Source organism: Sturnus vulgaris, chromosome 6 (assembly GCF_052056855.1).
Source record: "Sturnus vulgaris isolate bStuVul1 chromosome 6, bStuVul1.hap1, whole genome shotgun sequence".
Lineage (NCBI taxonomy): Eukaryota > Metazoa > Chordata > Aves > Passeriformes > Sturnidae > Sturnus > Sturnus vulgaris.
The window spans coordinates 9,971,827-9,991,973 of record NC_142248.1 but is presented as its reverse complement, the minus strand read 5'-3'; the positions used below and the strand labels follow the sequence as shown (position 1 = coordinate 9,991,973).

Genomic DNA, 20,147 nt, shown 5'->3' with positions numbered 1-20,147 from the left:
ACGTTGCCATACAAACACGAGCATGATTAACATTTCGATTGCTTTACAGTAGTTAATACTTGAAAAAATTACTTTCTGGCCTTAAATATTTCTATATAAATAGAAAATGGCAGTAAAATGCCATGGGTAATTTCTGAACTTCCTTATCTCCAGAACAAAAATATCATTGAAGTTCTGAATATACAAAGGCCTTGGAATTACTCAGGACAGCAAAATACTCATCTGTAGTTCTAGAAATCCATCCTTAGCTTTTTCAGGCTTTCCTCCCTGGCTGTAAGTCAGATTTTGTTAAAGCAGACATAGCTTGATTTTACTAATTCACCCATTCGAGTTCTTGCAATATGAGCATCATTGCAGCAAGTACTGAACAAGCCATCCAGATCACATTTTAGACAAGTCACCAAGTAATTTTAAAACATTTTCCAAATTTCCTGTGATGGACTACACCGATCAGTTACTTCTATTTCTTTTATCCACTGTGTAACAGTTGTGAGTTTCAGATTTCTGAAGGGCATCAGAAATACTTGGAGAATTGTGTTTAGAAAAGGTCTCATTGTTAAATTTAACATTTCAAGTTGGCAGCTAGTCTGTGTCTAAGGCTGTAATAATTTTCTGCCAAGAATTAATGTGTGAATGACCTCCTATATTTACTAAATTAGGTTTTAATATCATTAGTTGTAATAGTTCCTCATTGGCATTGTGAAACAATGGCAAAATGCAACCCTACTGCCATATAGTACTGAACGGGTTACTAGTAAGAAGACCCAACATGTAAAAATTTACAAAGCCCAAGCACTACAACACTTTGGTTTTCAAAAATATAGTTTAGAAGCTACTAAAGTAGAGGACATTCCAGAAAAGAAGCACCAGCTTAAACTATGCAGTACTATATACATTTCACTTCAAAGTTCTTCCACCATATTCCTCCATTGCCAACTGAATGCTAAAGTTGGCTTCAGAACATCAGAAAAACCTTCCAGACAGAAGCAGAACGTGGTTTTCAGAATGTTTTTATTACTTCTACAAAATACCAAAAAAAAAAATCCCCACCCACAGCTTGATATGTAGATTTTTCACATTTGCTAAAAAACAACAGGTGGTCAGGTCAAAATGCAGAGTATAAAATTCTGAAGTAGTTTCAAGCTTATAAAACAATTATTACTACAGTTGTAGTGCTATTGCTTAATGTTCCCATTAGTGGTAATACTGTCAGCAGTACTAATGCTGCTATTGCTTTGAAGCAAGGAAGTATATAAATTACCTGGTGAACCTGAATTTCCACTTTCAGAGCCTCCTGTAGAGTCTGCAGCTCCATTCTCTACCTTCTCCACTTTCTCTAGAAGTGTCTTTGCTGATTCCAGTGCCTTTAGTTTCTGGTTTCCTCTTTAACACCAGTTCTATGGAAAAATAAAGGTTTTGTTTTGGTTAGTGAAGGAGAAAAGTCAATTTGAAAAAAGGAGATTATAGCACAACAGGAATTCAATAGTGAACTATATTCAAATGAAGCTTTCTAGCCTAAATACAGTCAGTCTTTTGAACACAAGAAATCTGCAGGCTCTACAAAATGCCTGCCTTGGAGTCATTTAACCAAATTTGTTACTTCCCACATATCCCAAAGTTGACATACTTATCCCTTATCTTATTTTGCAGGCAGCTATTTCCTACCAATACCCTATTGCAGCTGCATATTAAATTAGCAAATTTAACTACCGAGAATGCTTTAAAAATCTGTGTAGATGAAAACTTATTCTGGAGAATAAAATTCTACAACCACATTAAATAGTTAAATTGAATGTACTGCATTAACACACTTCCATGATACTATAGAGCCATTCTTAGATGGGACACAGTACATGTTATTTAACAGAACAACATTAATATATTAATAATTCACTGCCTAAAGTTTGTGCCAAGTTAGTAATTTCAGTTGAAATCTGTTCTGAAGGAACAGAAGAGTGATATTAAGCAGCACAAGACATTTCAAAAAGATTAATTTTATGATCTTTTTCATCTTGGAAATCTACTTGTAGATCATGAGTATAAAGTTTAGTATCTTCACTTGTACTACAAACAAATTAATCCCCCAGTCTCTGACATAGAAAAGCATTATCAAACATACTTCTGAAAACCCTGAATGCTGAACAAGATATTTTTTTTCAGAAATATATTAAAAGTATCAGCTTCTGAAACAGGATTTCCATATGCTCAAATCATAGAACCTGTGTAATAACATCTATAAATACATACACATGAAAGTCACTGGAAAACATTATATAGCAATTTTTCCAGTCACTTCCATCCAGACACCACAATTAAAGAATTGCTGCAGTGTTAAAATAGTTCCTATTTTTTTATATTTTGAAAATTGCTCACAATCATTGCACAGGTGTTGTTGCCAACTCAGAAGCCTTCCTAATGAGACTACAATGTTTTCAAAAGGATCCTGACAGCTTTGATTAGACATGCAGGATGTAAAAAGAGAGTAATTCCCATAACTTAAAGAATTTTATTTTAATATTGTCTCGCTAGAGTAAACTGAAGTAGTGGATGAATTTGTGAACTCCTGAAAATAAAAATGTTGAAGGTCTGTGTTTTGTTTATTTATCATTTATCTTTTCAAACAGAAATATATAACAAAAAGAGAAGACTACAAAGGGGGGTTAAAAAGCATTATATTTAAACTCTTTGTCAGTGTTGTCTGCTGTTAGCTTAAAGTTACTTTTTTAAATAAAAAGGCCTGATCAAACTTTCTAGCCAACACATGAATGACCTTCTTCAAGGGCCTCTCCCACATGTGACACAGATGAGTGAAAACAGCTGCCTTTGCAGCACTAGTCTCTATAAAATTGTAATCTGTATCAAGGGATACATGGAAATTACATATAGTTCCCTGTCCTATTACCACAAACAGTAATGAGAAAACAGAATCACGGATTATTACTTCCACTCACTGACAAGAACAATTATAGCATGCTTCGAGTCCCTACCACTGCAGTTTCAAAAGAAGTCATGCTTCAGAAAACCACGTGGGACATTGGTTAATGAAAACTGGAACCCACTGCAGAGGCCAGAAGTCTTTTAGACCCTTGGAAATTCAGTTTCAGGGTAAAGACAGGCAGGTATGGTCAGTCTCTTTCTCAGTGTGTCTTCAAAAAAATCAGAAGGCACACATGATAAATAGTTCCTATTGCTCTGTAGCTACATGCTAAGTTCAAAGCTGTGTGCAGAACAGCAAAACAGTTATCTCAACTGAGAATATAAAAAATATCTATCACTTAAATATATGTAACTGTAAAGTCCAATACATGTTCACGGCAAACATGACACGCTATTTCTGTAAAAGAACTATAAAGATTGAGCAACTTCTATTAATGAACAATTTAATTTGACATAGAAATTGTAGTATTGATGGTTCATAGAAACTAATCCAAGCTAATTGCATCGATGCCCCGAACAGCTAGCAAGATTTTTCAAAATTAATTTTTAAGAGGTTCAAGAAAAAAAGTGACACTGCCTTGCAGAAAAAAAGTAGTTGCTCAGCCTAGCTATGTTTATAGGGGTATAAACAGGAAAAAATATATTTAATTTAAAACTTTGGTGAAATTGTCAAATTCTGAACATGTAATACATGCAATTGTTCCTTTCTAGAACACGCACTTGCAGCTTCCCTTTCCAAGCAGGAATAACTATTCAGTTTATCCCTGTCTAGAATTCCACCGAAGTACTTTATACACTCATCCAATGTTAAACAACCAACACAGTTTAAAAAAACAAAAAAACCCAAAAAATAAAAACAAAAAAAACCCCAAAACAATCATTCCTTACATCCAGCAAAATCTAAACTGCTTTTTTCTGGTTGACATTGAATAATGTCTATAAATATCTATCAGGGCACCTGGTTAAATATTGCTCATACTTCCTTTGAGAAGAGGTAAAAAACTACATACATGGCTATACATTATGCTAGTGCAAAAACTTTTGGTATTTTTGAACTTTTATTCTTTTAGACTGAACTTAAAGGGAAAATTTAAAAACTTAAGTTCAGTAGCATTATGAACTACCTATAACATTGCATTCAAAGAGGTGTAAAACCATCTCTGAAATAATCATAGAACATTATGCATTTTCCATTTTACTCTTAGGGCTGTTGAATTATTTCTAAAATAAAATAAAAAGCTTGTAGATGTCTGAAACTGCATGGATGGTTTGGCCTGCAAAAATTCTTCATGTCATTATTTTTGAAGGGAAACAAGCAAATGCCTTGCTCAATGCCAGAATTGGTGATTTCCAAAAGGAAGGCACAGGATTCAGGAGTACATGCACCTCTTGTACATCCAGACATACTTCCCAGTCTCAGCCAGGAAGAACACTGAGCAAGAGGTAAATTAGGCATTTTTGGATGGATTTCAACTATCAGAGGCAGCAATCCTCCATTCAATTTCTTGCTGGCATTCATTTATTACCAATAATCACTTATTTCTTAAGTGATTGCTTCAAGACTTATAATTTCATACTCAAATAAGTGCTCCAATGCACTGCATATAGACTATTTAAATATTCAAAGACTGAATGAAACCTTAAACTCTACAATAATTACATAAGTGCATCCACACTTCTGTTATCTCAATTAAATACAATCTACATGGGAACCTCTAAAATATCACAGTACTATTTCAACAATGGCTATTTTGGAAGCTACACTAGAAACACAGCTGACAAGGCATATATATTTATATAAACAAAGGTAGGACACACACAAAGCCATGAATGCCTTCTGTGTGTATGGAAGGACTCAGAATAACTCAGAATTTTAGAGACAAGTCTTTCTGAGCCAAAAATTCCTTCAAATAAATTTGGCTTTCACATTACACAGAAAAAAAAACCCAACAACTTAATATTATTATTTTTGAGTAGATTAATTTAAATGTCCATTGTACTTACAGACCCTTGGGCCCAAATCTCAGCCTTACAGAGATTTTATTTATAAGACTGGAGCTTCCATCAGCAACATTTACTTTTTAAGACTTAATTTTTGAATACAAGAATAGATAGAATTTCAGTTTCAATAACCATCAAACTTTTCCAGGAATGGATGCCAGCTCTTCATATCATCTATTCTTAGGTAAGCCATTTTAGCCTTGGGAAGAAGTACTTACCAGTTTTGAGTAAGTTATCCCTTTCAGCTCTCTACCCCCTCCTACAAAACAAAAACAACAACAACAACAAAAGATAATTACAAATATTTAAACTAGAGTTTGAAATTAAAAAAAAGATAATTCAAATATTTGAAAAGTTGGAGAGGGAAGGGTTGGGATATTAGAAAGGGGTTTTTGGTTGTTTTTTCTTCAGGGGAGTTGTAATTTATTTTTTTTTTTTAGATGCTGAAGCTAACTATAAAACACCACTTTAAAAGGAAATCTGTTTGAAGTGGCAGGGAAAACTAAGGACATCTACAATTTTAATCTGGATTAAAATACAAACTATTACTGTCACTAGGGGGAGAAACAATTAGAGGTACAAATTTTTCTAGTTCTGTGCAAGGTCAGTGTCACCCTCCTGTGGAGGAAAGACCTCTCCATTACATTTATTCAGATCTGTATCATAAGCCCTGTCAGTTGCCACAGCTAAATATGATGAGGTTACCCACCCTAGACATTTGCTCATCACCTCTGCTAGAGGTTACACCAACACCAAAAGATGGTAGAGCAGGTGACAGGTCAGCACAGTCACTAGAGCTCAAATGCCAGAGTAGTGCTGGGGACTGAAAGAGGCAGCAGTGTAAGCCAACATGGTGAGACACAAAGTGTGGAGGACGAGAAGAGGCACTGCCCATGACACTGCCTGGGTCATGGGTAGAACATTTTGTAGCACAGCAAGGTAATACCTCTGAAATCACCACATGAATCATAAAAAAACTCATGAGTCAGAGTTCTAAAAAGATAGTTACAATATAAATGATAACTCATTTGCTCAATTACTTCGCTTGATGCTAAAAACTGGTTCCAAAATACTCCCAATTTTCTAGTAAAATACTAGAATATTAGCACATTTGAAGCTTTAACTTCACAGCTAACAAGATCTTTGCAGATCTATCTATCCACATGTAAGTCATCACAGAACTGAAGTTTAAGGTCCAGTCTTATAGAAAGACAACAGCAGCAGAAAGTCACAATCATCTCTCACTCCCTGGAGACCAGCACAAGTGGAACTTTTCCATTTACTAACCAGCAGAACCGGGTGCAGATGACCACTGAGAACAGAAAAGGAAACAGGAAGCCTACTGCTGGCAGTGACAGTATTGTCAGTCTCCTAGTCTCAAATTTTCCTGTGCATTTTGAAACACAGAATATTACAGATGATGTTTAATTTTAGAGCAATTTCAGGTTAGTTTACATAACATCCAGCTGCTAGCATGACAGGTTATGAACTGGGAAGTATGGACAGTTTTGAGGTTGTATTCAAAGAAAGTACATTTGCTCTGTATGCTGCAGAATTTTAAACACTGTCATTTTTGAGGGTGCTGAAGAGACAGGTTATTATTCTCTAATAAATTCTAGTTGTTTCTTTTTGGTATTAAAATCCTGCTTGTCACCTCCACCTCCCACTAGCAATCAGTCACTTAAGTGGTCCAGAAACCTATAGAGGAAGCCCTTTCACTATGCAAGTACTAAGTGCCCTCTTCAACAAGCAACTTCAGCTATCTGTCCATGCTATTAATAAAAAAAAAAAATAATAAAAAAACCTCAGTGCTCTAGATTACTGCCTTTGGAAAGCTAAACAAAACAGTCAGTACCACACATCTGCAAAATGCAGTCTTAGAATAAATAAGCATGGTTTTTATTTTAAAAAAAGAAAAATATCAATTTACTTGTAGCACAAGTACACACAACCTGACAAGAAAGCTGTCACTTAAAAATAACAGCAACTGTTCCTTCCTTCCTATTTTCCCCCTACGTAGAGACTCGCCTCCATAGCAGGACCATCAAGATGGAACTGTGCAGAAAAAAGCTGCACAGTTACAAACCTTCAGATTGCATTTAATCTTGCTGCAACCCCAGACTCAGAAGCCAGACACTCCCAAGGACAAAGTTGAGAACACAAGGAGTTTAATCGTGACTATCCAAGTGAACCACTGTGTTGCCTTGGAGAAGTCACTTAGAGAGGACTTATATAGGGAATGGAAATACATTTGCATCCTCTTCTGTACATAATTTACTACAGGCTTTTTTAAAGTGTTTAGAACAGGTTAACCTTTGAATGTCAAACCTTTGGCAACACAAAATTCTGACCTCATGCAGGTATACTATTTTTACTAACATCCCTGCCTCATTTAGTAGAGAGGACAAGCACAAATAATGAAGTACCAATTGAATTTCTTGTCATCCTGAACTTTTGATTTGCATGGCTTTTTAAACTCAACATCTAAGCCCTATGACAAATAGAAAATTGGTTTCTTCTTAAGCAGTGCACTAATGAGAGCCACAGAAAAACTTGTGCATGATACAGGCCAGTTTTCTTAAACGGAGAATTGAGACAGATATTGAAGAACAAATAACCAAGATTGGTAACCCCAAGCATGTTAAACAGATTTAAATTTTCAACTGCTCTTAGCATTTTTATAGTAAAGAACAGCATACGACCAACTATATCTGTAACTTTGGTTCTTGACAAGTCCCTGTATTTGTGGATACTGGGAACCAACAGAATAGTATTATTGAAAAAGGGATAAAGTCTGCTCTGAGGATGAAATGAGATCATTTCTTCACAGCAAGAGTACATATAGAAACTCACACTGCCTCTCTCATTGTCACTACAAAACACATTACAAAGTTAAGATTAGACAGCTCACAATCACTCATATCCATAGAGAAGTCTGAAGAGTTTAGCATTATATGGGATTTCTAACAAAAACTTCAACAGCAGAAATGTATACAAAATCTCAGCTATCTAATTTACTGAGGTAGCCTTTTGAAGGCTCTAGAAACATGCTGTAAACTGCCCAAGGTAGGAGCCTGCAAGGTTAACTCTCAGATTACTACAGTATATTCTACAATATTTTGGGGGTTTTTAAACCCCAGGTCTGGGAGTCAAATTAAGCCTTCTTCCCAAAATACATATATAATCTGTGATTAGAAAAGTTACTCTTTTCATGGGACCGTTATGAAAACAAAGATTTCTAAACTCCTATGTTTAAGGCTTGGTAGCACCTGAGGACATCAGAAGAACACACGGTGGTGGAAACATTTTAACATACAGCACCTGAAGGCTCAAGACTATTTAAATGCTAATTATCTGTATATTAAGATGTCTGGTTATAACAATTAGATACTTATTACTACCTTCAAGTTACACAATAAAGTTTATGCTACTGTAAGCCAAGACTACCTTGGAAAAACTGGAAAGAATGAAATGTCATGTTCAGCAATTTTTTCTTTATGTTTTTCCTAACTCTAGAAACTAGCAAATGTTTACTGTCAGACCATGGAACCCTATACATCCATATAATGTTACAATATTTAACTATGTATATTTTACTTTTCATCATCTTGTTCAGTGCACAGAATGAACTCAGAAAAAAAAAAAAAAAGACTAAATGCTGTGCACAGGCAATTGTGAACCTGATGTTCTTTCACATTTCAGAGAATTGCTCTACATTATGAGGGTAAAGCATTATTAATTTTTTGTGTGTGTGCGTACACACCACACAGAAGCGATTCAGTTTTTTCTCTGGACTTTTGTTTTCAGATGTGAACTCCTCAAAGCAACAGCTCTCCCTCCTATATTTGAATGACATCTTGTATATGGAGAGCACTCTGTAGCTATCTTCTAAGAAAACAAGTCATAACAGATACTTTACTGTGATTTTCAAGTCAGCAACTCATATTTCTTCACAGGGCAGGATCTCTGCAGTCTTAAGAAGACCATAGGCCAGACAGGGTATATAACCAATTGCAAATTACATTATTATAAGGGTCACGTTTCAATGGCCATTGTTAGCAGCACTGGTGCTGTTGCTTCTGTAATAAAAACAAGCCTCCTTTGTGCCAGTGCACGGAATCTGCTCTTCCTGTTGTGCTGCAGCTGGGAGAATTCCCAATCAGCCCCAGTAACACATGCCAGGCAAGTGGTGAAGGGACCAACAGGATTGCTCAAGATAACTGAGATTGCACTGAAGTGTAAAAGCCATGCCTTCCAGCCTGTCCATCCGTACAACTGCTCTCTCTTCCTCCTTCCTTATCCCCACAAAATACTGATAGATTAACTCACCTAAATTGGTCAAGGAGCCTGGATTTTCTGCTTATGCATGCAGACAACTTACAGGATTCAAACTACAAACTTCAGTTCTACCTAAAAGTTCTTCTGCTGCTACAATTCGCCATGAAACAAATGCAGGCTGGACTTTGAGACACCTGAAGCTGACTTCACTCGGGGACAGATTGCTTTGCCTTCCCTGAAACACTTTATAAAACCATCAACCTAAGTTTAAATAGAAGTGTGCAACACTATCATTTATCTTTGCAGAAGCAGTACTATATTTAACACATAGAAAATGAGCTAGAAGACTCATTACAGTTTAAAGGATCATCTCTAGTGTAAAGATAAGACCACTTCACGAGCTGATTCTTAAAGTACCAACCAAAACTAGCCATGGCACCAAACACATGTAAACAGTTGACAATTACCCTCTTAGATCTTGTCCTATGACTACAGCTCCATTGGGCATTAGTACCTCTTCCTGAACACAGTCTTTCCTAGCATTTTGGGGGTGGGATGAAGTATGAAATCACCCTCTCTGGCAAAATGATTAACTACATTTGGCCTAGTATAAAATTAGCACAAACGTTTTAAAAATCTCAGAATCACCTCTGTCACTTGAGCAGATTCAAGGTATGTTGCTCTACACTCTTTACCCAAGCATAAACCCCTCTTCTTTGCACAGTCCTAGCCTATTTCTTGAATCAGAGAAGCCTCTCTAACCTATGACCCTTAGTAAACCTGTCAGATGTTCTGACTTGGTATCAAGGGCTCCCCATTTAACCTAACATCCATAAAATTACCAAGAATAAAATTCTCCTTTTTGCACCCAGACAGCAGTGTACAGGGACATTTTACAGCACTGTTGCATTCAGAAGTTCTAGTATTGCAGAACCAGTAAGTCTCAATTTGCTTAGTGAGTTACGATTCACCAGGTTCTAGGTACACACAAAATCATCTTATATGCTGTGTGGTTAAATTCCTGCTCATGTAAAAAAACTTGGATGACCTGGACTTCTATTTCAGTGAATTACTTTTTAGAAGGACTGTTTAGGTAAACACACACCAAGAGAAACCTCAGTACTAATTAGGTCTCTAAGTTTCTGTTTTACTAACAGTGCAACAGCAAAGTTTCATTTTTTAAGTAGGGAGCTGAGGAATCTTTTGCAAAATTAAAATATTTACATGATGTGAAGGTATAAATCAGCAGAAGGCAGAGTTTGGCATTTGTTTCTAAATATTTTTTGCTGCATTATTTGATATTCCATAAAGTTGCTGGAAACATGGGTTGTTTGGGATTTTGTTTTAAACATTGTTTAACAATTTAACTTCAAAAATATGTCAGTTAATCTGTTAAGTAGATCAGTTAAGTCTTAAAACTGTCATTTTTCTTTTTGAATTATTTTCAAGTATTAGCAAAGTATATATACAACTGGGAAGGAAAATAAGATGGCAGGTCAACAGAAAATGAAAGGAGCTGTTTCCTCCTAGCTGTAATAGCTTACTGTTTGGTCTCAAAATTTATAAGAAATGCAAAGGGAAGTTATTTGAATGTTTGTGCTTTGTGGTTTTGTTTTGGTTTTTAATAGTATGTCTAGCAAAATCAGTTTATTAATCTATATTGTTCCTAACCTGTGTTGCAAATTTCTCATTCCAGTCACTGAGAAGTTCCTGCCTTCCTTTCATACTTCAGAGACAGAGGAACTACTTGGGAAAAAAGGGAGGAAAGGGAGTTGAGAGGAGGAGAGAAGACTCTTTCTAGAAAGAACACACACCATAAATCCTAATAATTTATTTAAAAACTGAAGAAGCAAGGAACAAGAAAAATTAAGAAAACTCTACCCCAGTACCTATTAAACTAATTTTTCCCCTGAAATTCGATTCAGAAGGGAGGGATCTCTGATTTCTTGTTTTATCCTTTTAAACATGAGATTTCTTATTGAGTGCCAAACCCTTTTCCCCTCCAAGCAACCCACTTTATCTTGGAAAGAACTGGCTTGTGGGAATGATACATTAGTGAGGCAGAAGTGCCTTAAGAGTTTTGGGAAGAGGTCCAGTGTACAAAAGGAGATGATCTGGGTAGTATTGCAAGACTACAGGCATGAAATGCAAATCTAGAGGTACCTCTGAGTATCACTGGAAGTGCAACTGCACTTCTGATGGAGAGAATCTCAGGTGTGTGCACCTCCCGCTTGAACATACTATTCTTTGAATTTTATCTATCTGCCAGAGACGTTCAGAGGACACTAAAAAACGTCAGAAGTGCAGCCAACACCTCAACGACACAGACGTGACACTCAAGGACAGCCTTGGCCTTCCATTTCCACGGGGAAAGAGGCGCTGTTACCGCAGTCAGCCAGCAGGGGGAAATGCCAAACAAGTGAAGGGAAAAAAAAAAGTTAAAAGAGAAAACACAAAACATGAGGAATAAAATTCGAAAAACGACACCCACATCCCCTCAGTTGAGATGGAAGGAAGAGATTTTGCTCTCTGAGGGAAAGCAGGAGAAATGAGGTATATATGACTCAAAGCATTCTTCCACAATTTAGAGAGGAAACAGTGAAAGTGCAAGAACAAAACACAAGCAAGTAAAGGCAAGCTCAGTTTCGTGTTAGCACAGAGTGACTGCAGATCAATTAAAGTCTTCTTACATCTAGCATTTTAACGATAAACAAAATATTATGACTAAACAACTGAGAGAATTAAGCTGAAAGATTATATATTTTTAAAGGACTATCCAACATGAAGGTATTAACTAATTTATTTAAAGTTAGCGCACATATTCTAGAAGATCATTCTGCATTACAGAAGACTTCATATTACATTTATACAGAATCCCAAGAGTCTGGACTTTTTTTCCCAAGAGATTTCAGAACAGCAGGGCTCCAATTAAGAGATGCTGAATTTCTTTCTACCTTATAAGTATTACCTATACAGCATTTCCATGCTTACGAAGTATAGTGAAAACTACTTAAAGGGACTGTTCCTTAAGTGAATAAATCCGTATTAAATGCATTTTGATGAAGGGCAACTTGTATGTAACAGACAGGAAACAGACACAATTCCACAATTCATTTTAAAATTAAGAAATTAAAAAGCAAAATGTGATAATTTGTTGAACAAAGAAATTTAACGAGCATTTGCAATGAAGAAAAAAAGACAAGCCCTGCAATCACAAGGGCTTTCTGTTTAAAATATCACTGGCTGAGAATCACAAGGAGCAGCAGTGAGATTTTCAGTGACAGATTTAGGGAGATAAGCTACAAGCTTCTACTGGTGTTACTGTTCCACAAATATCAGACAGAAGCCAGGTACATATGTAATAACATGCAAACATTTAAAAATGCAGGTGTATTGTGATTAGTGATTATATGGCAGGGTACCTTAAAATAACAGGTAATTTTTATAGTGCTGTATTTATAAAGTTCTTTCAAAATCAGATGCTGTACTTTCAGTAAAACTCTTACCATGAAATTAAAAGGACAATTTGCCAAGCATTCACAAGGAAAGTTCAGACTACCACTATATCAAGAGACCTAAGTGAAACCTGGTTCTGCTCAAAGTTTATAGTTCTTCCTTCGGTTTCTTTCTTCTTATTTAGCCTGCAGGCTAAATAACACTCCCACAGTCAGCTAATCTAGCTGACCAAGGCACTCTCCTTCATGTTCTCTGCCAGCTGTGAGTCCCCACTTATTCTGGGAGGAATGGTGGGCAAGGGGGTGTCACATTCCACAAAAAGTTGAAGTGATTCACAGAGTGGTCAGGGGAACATCCTGCACAAATTTAAGCAGCAGAAACATTGTGCTGGCAGCAGAAGGGAGACCTTCCTTCCTTCCTTCAGCAGTCATCGAGTTCCAGTTGGCTATCCTGGCTATCCTTTGCTGATTCTTTTTAATTAAAACAATCATCAAGAAGTGACCTTTCATTTTCCCCACGTGGTCAGAAATTTGGCTTATGAGTTACATTTTCAGTGACAGAGTCACGTTTGAACATCCCTTTCATTTTCAAACTGGAAGACCTACAGAATACCTAGGGATAAAGAGGCATCTGAGTTTGGCAGTCTTGATTTCTTTTTGTTCTGCTTGTTACTCGGGCAGAATAGAAATCACTGTTATTTTCTGTGCAGCCTCATTATGGCACAGGCATTCTTTAAATACTAAGATTAAGCCAACCTATGCTGACTTTGCTATGGTCAACTTTCATGTCAGTACAGTGCAACAGGTATTGGCCCACACTTAATCTATCACATTTCTTACAATAAATTGGACTCTTCAATTTAATTATTTCATCATATGCATTAAAAAGAAACTATTTAATGTATATAAAGTACAATAGCATAAACTTGAAAATTAGGTGATAATATGCATTTGTGTATTCTGTACTTCATGATACTGAAAAATACTTATAAAGAATATAGGAGTTTGTTTCATCTTATGTAGAGCTTCCATTTTAACAGGAAGTGACATGGCTCAAAATGAAAAACCATACATAAATCCTTGCCTTTACAACACTACAGATCACTTCCCTAGTATGTTAGGCTTCAAAATTATTGTCAAAAGATAATATGAAAATGATTTGTTAGTGAACAGATGTTCACATGAAAAAAGTATCAAAAGAACAATCGTTTGTTTCTTAATCTGTCTTCAGATTTTATGAACAAGATGAAAAAGGTAATGCTTCTCACCTGCTAAAAGTCTTTTTTTTTTCCAGAACGAATACTGGCAATTTAATTTCACAAAGTTCTATGTAAAACAGTCTCAGACTTCTGTTGATTCTGTCGGGTGCTCTGAACTCTGAAAAGGTGGCTGGGACCCTCTGCTGCTACCAGACAGGTATCACATTTTCCTCTCCTTTTGACTACAACATCTGTTCTAAGTACAGCCTGCTTGCATTTAGTAAAAACCGTTCTCATTCTATATGTGCATTTGATTCGCTTTTTAGTCAAACTTATTTCAATTTCTCTAGCTATTATTTCATTAAATCATGTTGTCATTTTGGCATTCCTGATCTCCTGAGCACAGAGACCAGCAAATAAAGAAAAATAAAAGGAAAAAAGACCAGCTTAAGACTCTCCAACAATAAGTACTGTATTCCCTGTGTAGAGATTAATTCGATAAGGATCAATAAGGTTTCCATGAGTTTCTAGTTTTGTGTACTGATAAATTATGATAGAGCAAGGGAAAAGTATCAACGTGTTTCACATAGAGCCTAAGCAAAAAGGCAGTAAACAGAATTAGGTAAAACATGCTTGTTCCAAACTCTGAACATACCAGAATATTGAAAGCTCCTTTCTCTCCCCCTCCATCCCAAAATAAAAGCGTGAGTGAGAAGGGATTTCATTACATTCTTAGAACTGTGAGAAGCGAAGTCAAAGGCAGGCAGTGGCGTTTAGCATGCAGGCTGTACACACTCCCAAGTACGTCACACTGACAGAACACGCTGGCGGAGCTATCTGCCTTCCCAAGGCCTCCAACGCACGGTCGCTAGGCCTAAATCAGGTACTCTGTGTGCAGGGCTGCTGCAGATGAGCAGGAGTCCTCCCCTTCTCCCCATTTCCCTTAGATTTAACTACCACATTGTTCCAGCATCAGCTTTTTCTCTCTGCTTCCTTCGGCCGTAATGACTGTATTTAAAAAGGGACAGCATCACAATTTACTGTGCAAAATTCGGCCCTAATCTTTTTCCTTCTTTACTACACCGGCTCCCCTGCAGCTTCTGAGCCATTGTCGGCTGTTGTTTTTTGTTCCTTGAATGCAACAGGACTTGGCCTGCCAGGCTGCATCGCTGTTTTCACAGCACACCTCTAAGAGGAAGAAAATCTCCTCTTCCCTGCTTCCTGCTGAGCACTGTGAATATTTGGATTTTTCCTTTCTCCCAACAGATACACAAGTCCAACACTGTTGAATATTCACACATTCCTCTCTTTCAACACCAGATCCTTCTTTCCTTGTTTATTTTCATACAAAACTAGTAAATGAAGGTGTAACTAAGCTGTAGCCCAAATACTTCAGAAGTTCTTTTACAGAGAATTTAATTCTTCTGCCAGGGTAGTCTTATTCTGACAACTACTTTGAGCCATTTACTTTACCTAATGCAGCATTTTCCTGCTGTTAGGATTTCTAATCTACCATATAGCTTTGCAACACTCATGTTCAGGACAAAGAATTTTGTCTCTGTAAGTCATGAACTTTCTCATTCAGGCAAGATGGAATAATGGTGAGATAAAACTCACATTTTCCTCATAGCTTTACCCTGGATGACACTCAGGTGAACTACTCAATGCAACTCAGCCTCATGGGACTAACACAAAACTACTGGGGAAACAGTGGCATCAATTGAAGTGTAGACAAACTCCCAAAATTCATCTTTGCCAAGCCAAATAAAATGGGGTAACCTTCTGGAGGTCAAACATGTATCAGAATACTGCATTAAATAAATACATAAACACACACAAAAAAACTCTTTAGAAATCACTAAGACCTAAAGGTAAGTATAGAGATGCAAACTTTACTTGAACACCAGAGGCAAAAATTTACTGTATTTTTCTCTTTAAAAAATGTAATTCCACACTCAAAAAAATATAGAGACAAAACCCAAAAAATTCACATTTTCCTTCCAAGGAACAGTTCTACTCAATTCAAAAAGAAAAGATTTTTCTAGGCAAAAGTAGAATTTTCAGAGTTTTCCAGAGTATATACAACTTTTTAAAAAATATGTAATTATTTAAACAGTGATTTAACCAGCTCATTGCAATGGAAACCCTGACAACACTTCAGAAAACATTTATGACACAGTCCTAATGAACTATTAGACAACAACCTACACAAAAAAGATGGACAAGTGAGAACAAGTTTATACACACCTTGGAAAGACCTGTTTTCTATTCTCCATTACAGATTTCTTTTCTCATCTTAGCAGCTGTTTCCTTTTCTCTAATCTGCACAATATACCTCAACTAAATTACAAATTTTGTTTCAGTCCCTTTTCTTTCAAAAAACACATGCCCTAGAAGGAAGGAAAATAAGTATGATACCACTCTCCACACTCTTTTCAGTCCCCTCTGTTGCAAAAAAACATACATGTTTGTTCCAGACAGAAGGTATTTAAGTTCCTGAAACCAAACATGACCATTTTAGAGAACTCTATAACCAGAAGTATTTAACGTTTCAGAAGTCACTTCCAGAGAGTGTTCCTCTTGTAATTTTAACCTGTGCTAAATGGCATCTTTTCAAATACTCTATTAGAGAAACAGTAAAAATTTCAATTATTTCAGCCCTTTCTATTTTCTCAAGTCACATTATCAAGGACATAACATCTGGCACAAGTGGGGGAAGAGGCTTGTGCATCATCCTTTCATACACACTACAGGCTCCAGTCCTGGAAGAGGGCAGAATGGTAAGAAATACTTTTTTCCTGAAGAGGACAGGAATGGTTGTTTACTGGTCAGACCAAAGGACCCTGGGATCATGTGTTGCCAATTCCTGAACTAGTTCACTTACCTCTGTCAAATCACTTTAAGAGTTTCAGCTTCCAAACACAAAATAAAGATACCTGAATTATAACAATGCAAGTATTCATTTCTTGGCTTTGTATGTTTTTAGAAGTGTCTGTTCACTAACACACAAAACAATGCTTTGTCCAATTAGAGACCGGCAACCAAAACAAGTTTCAGCTGCTTAACTTCATAAGCTACAAAACCAAAACACATTTTTCAGTCTTCTCATTCATGAACATCAAAAACTGTCAGTCTTGCTTTTCAAAAATCTGCATCAAAGCTCCTACTCAAGCATTCAAGGTAAGAGCAATTTTTATGAATTGAACTTTTTGTGGTTATTAAGTTCTTGCTGCAGTCACACGTACACTAGAGACTGTTCAAATTCCTCAACAGTTTAATACTAACCTACTAAAAAAATATTTTTTCCACAACTTGCAAAGCATCACAAGCATGCACCCACACAAGGGTACAAAGTGCTAAAGAGCTTCTGAATACAATCATGTAAAATTACAATTCAAATTACTAAAGGCAATTACAAAAAGAAGTTGAAGGAGGATTGATTTCCCCAGTAATACCCTAAATCATCTAGATATCTGAAAACCTGTATAATCCATGCACACTGAGCAATGCTGAAGTAAAGGATGCAATTCCTACAGCAGGTAAATCAGCACTACCGTGTGTTGTTGCCAAGTTCTAAACTAGTTCATTTGAATATCCTCTGTCAAGTTACAGTCTGGATGTCACATCTGCATGTTCCTACATGGCACATTAGTCTCCTTCTCCTGCAGGACAGAAGTTTCTGCTGTAGCCCCTCTTCCTACCCCCCAGATATCGGAATGAACATTCGCCCAGTACTGTGTGAGTTTAATTATTTAATACTCAATCCATACTTAGAGCAGCAAAGGACAGGAAAATTCATATATATAGAAGAAACATTACTTTTAAGCAGTATTTATTCTCTGAGAAGTGTCTGTTCCCACTGTCCTGACAATTCAACCAGTTAATACTAACTTCTCCCATAATAAAATGAAGATATTCCAGGTAGACAAGGAATAAACCTATGAAAGTTAACACCTGCCATTTGCCTGACAGTCAAACTGCCTTAAAACTCATTGATATCAATGCTAGGTGAGGGAAGTTTTGAGTTTCAAACCAGAGTATCAAATTTTAAAAAATTAAAATTCTACCGTGATAACAAAATTAAATGAGCAGTGGATTCTCGGCATCTATTAAAAAAAATAAACTCACAGCTGGTCTTAGTAAAAACATCATAGACTTGGTTAAAAAGGCAAGACAAAGACTTCCACAAACTGGAAGAGAAAAGAACTGAAGAAAAGATACTGGGATGAGGCAGGATGTAGGAACAAATTATGGAGGCAGGAATGAATTATATCACCCTTTGAAGGTGATATAATTCATGATACCAAGATTACAAAGCACTGGCCATTTAAACAAAAACCCAAAACATAGAAAACAAAACCACACACATACAAAGGAAAAAAAAAAAAAACAAAACCAAGATCCCACATTTCTAAGGCACACTCTCTGCCAAGTATTCATATAAAAGATTGCAATCTTAATGAAATGAAGCTTTCGGACATCTAACTTCAAAGCAAATTAAAAGAGATGCTGGAAGACCTACATCTCAAATACCAAAAGGTTCATACACCATATTGCAACAAAAACAAAAGGAAGCAAACCCATTTGTATACCTCACATCACCTTATAGTAAAAGCCATGAGAGTACCTACACAAGAGTAATAAAGAAAATAAAAAGAAAGAAAACATTGAACAGTGAAAGAGCAGGGAAGTTACCACAACAAGGATCAGGGTTAAGTCTGTGAACATACTTTTAACTTATCTGGCAAAAAGGAAGGTTGCACACATTGTGATGCTTTCCATCATTTCAGATAGTTGTAATTAAAGTAAACTTCAGAGAGTTACAGGGGATCTGATAATACCAAATGACTAGTTTACATTTGTCATTTTGTTGTCCCAGGTCGAGAAGTGCAAAATAATATTCTCAGAGGAAAAAATAATCTAACTATAAATACACAACGATGAATTGAAACTAGGCATGACTACTTACAAAAAAGATTTCAAGATTACTGCAGGCAACCAGTTCAACTCTCAGCAGCAAGAAGTCTGAGAAAAGTCTCAGAAGGTATTAGAAACAGAATAGAGGAAAAACAGGGTGCATTCTGCCGTGATACACGCTGCACATAATTCTGGCTGCTCCACCTCAAAAAAGGGAGAAATAGAAACAATGCAGAACAGAATGACAACAAGAGAATACGTTTAAAACAAATGAAATTATTTTTTTCTTGCACCAACCTATGGCACGCACAGAAAATGCAGGTAAACTGCACGGAACTTGCTGCTCTGAAACACTCTGAAAGCCACAGATATTTATAAATTAGTTCAAAAAGGCAGCAAATTCACCTATAAATAGTTTGATGTTGCTATTCACAGTGCAGTAGCCCAAATGTAGCTTCCATCTCAGACAGCAGCTAAACAACTGTCAGAAACCTACTGTTAATATTTCAGCGGCTGACAGAATGCACCCATTTCCTACACTGTTCAGTCAGCTGCTGCTGCTAGACACTGATAAAGGCAAGATGCTGGATTAGATGGACATTTGGTCCAGCAGAGTATGTTAGTTCCTACGTTTAATCACATTGAGCAGCCATGCTGGTATATGTCTTGGTTTGTTTTGGAGATTGGTTTTCTAGTAAATAAAACAAGCTATAATTCAAGCACATAACGTTAAAAGCAGAAATTGCAACTTCTGAAGCAGAAATCAAACTGGTTTGTGTAATATAATGCAACACTGAAATAAAGCCATGAGCAAGTATTGAATGCTACAGTTTTTTTGTTTTTATATAACCCATCAGACTGATGAAAAATTCTCCTCCGAGCCCCTCACCAATCAGGGTGTCAATGTAAGGAGACTCAGGCTGAGACTGAGAAAGATTTAGAAAGTTGGAAAGCAGCACTAAACATAAGCCTTGGATGCTTGCTGCAAAAACTGCCAAGACCCATTTAAGACTGGCAATGATTTGGCATCCTCCCAGCTGACCAGAGGGAAGATCTCCTGAACCAATGGATTCAAAAGGGACATGTAGATGAAGGTCTAACTCCTCTCCAACAAAACTGACTTTGTTTCAGGTCCTGCCTGACCCTGGAAGAGTGCAGGATGCTCTCTGTTTTAATAAGGAAGTCTAGGTGAAAAAGTACTGCTGTCACAGAAAATGCATAAACTCAAGCTGAGGCCCAGGACAAACATCGAACAGAATTCTGCTGGAAGTATTGCTAATCCTGCTAGAAAGCACTGCCTAAACAATTTGGTGAATGCCTGCTTTCTCATCACTGTCAGCTTCCTTCTCTTCTGACAGAT

At 36.6% G+C, this 20,147-nt stretch overlaps 1 protein-coding gene across 16 annotated transcripts in view; it reads right to left on the bottom strand.

Annotated features, from left to right (window-relative positions):
- Positions 1-20,147, bottom strand: part of PHF21A (PHD finger protein 21A) — a 126,238-nt gene that overhangs the window by 90,314 nt on the left and 15,777 nt on the right. For all 16 annotated transcript variants that reach the window (XM_014881861.2, XM_088166924.1, XM_088166916.1 and 13 more), the window contains 2 exons: positions 5,157-5,197; positions 1,262-1,397 (listed from right to left, as the gene is read on the bottom strand). In XM_014881861.2, coding sequence (XP_014737347.1) covers positions 1,262-1,315 — 54 coding nt within the window. In that variant the 5' untranslated portion in view covers positions 1,316-1,397; positions 5,157-5,197. The remainder of the gene's footprint in view (positions 1-1,261; positions 1,398-5,156; positions 5,198-20,147) is intronic.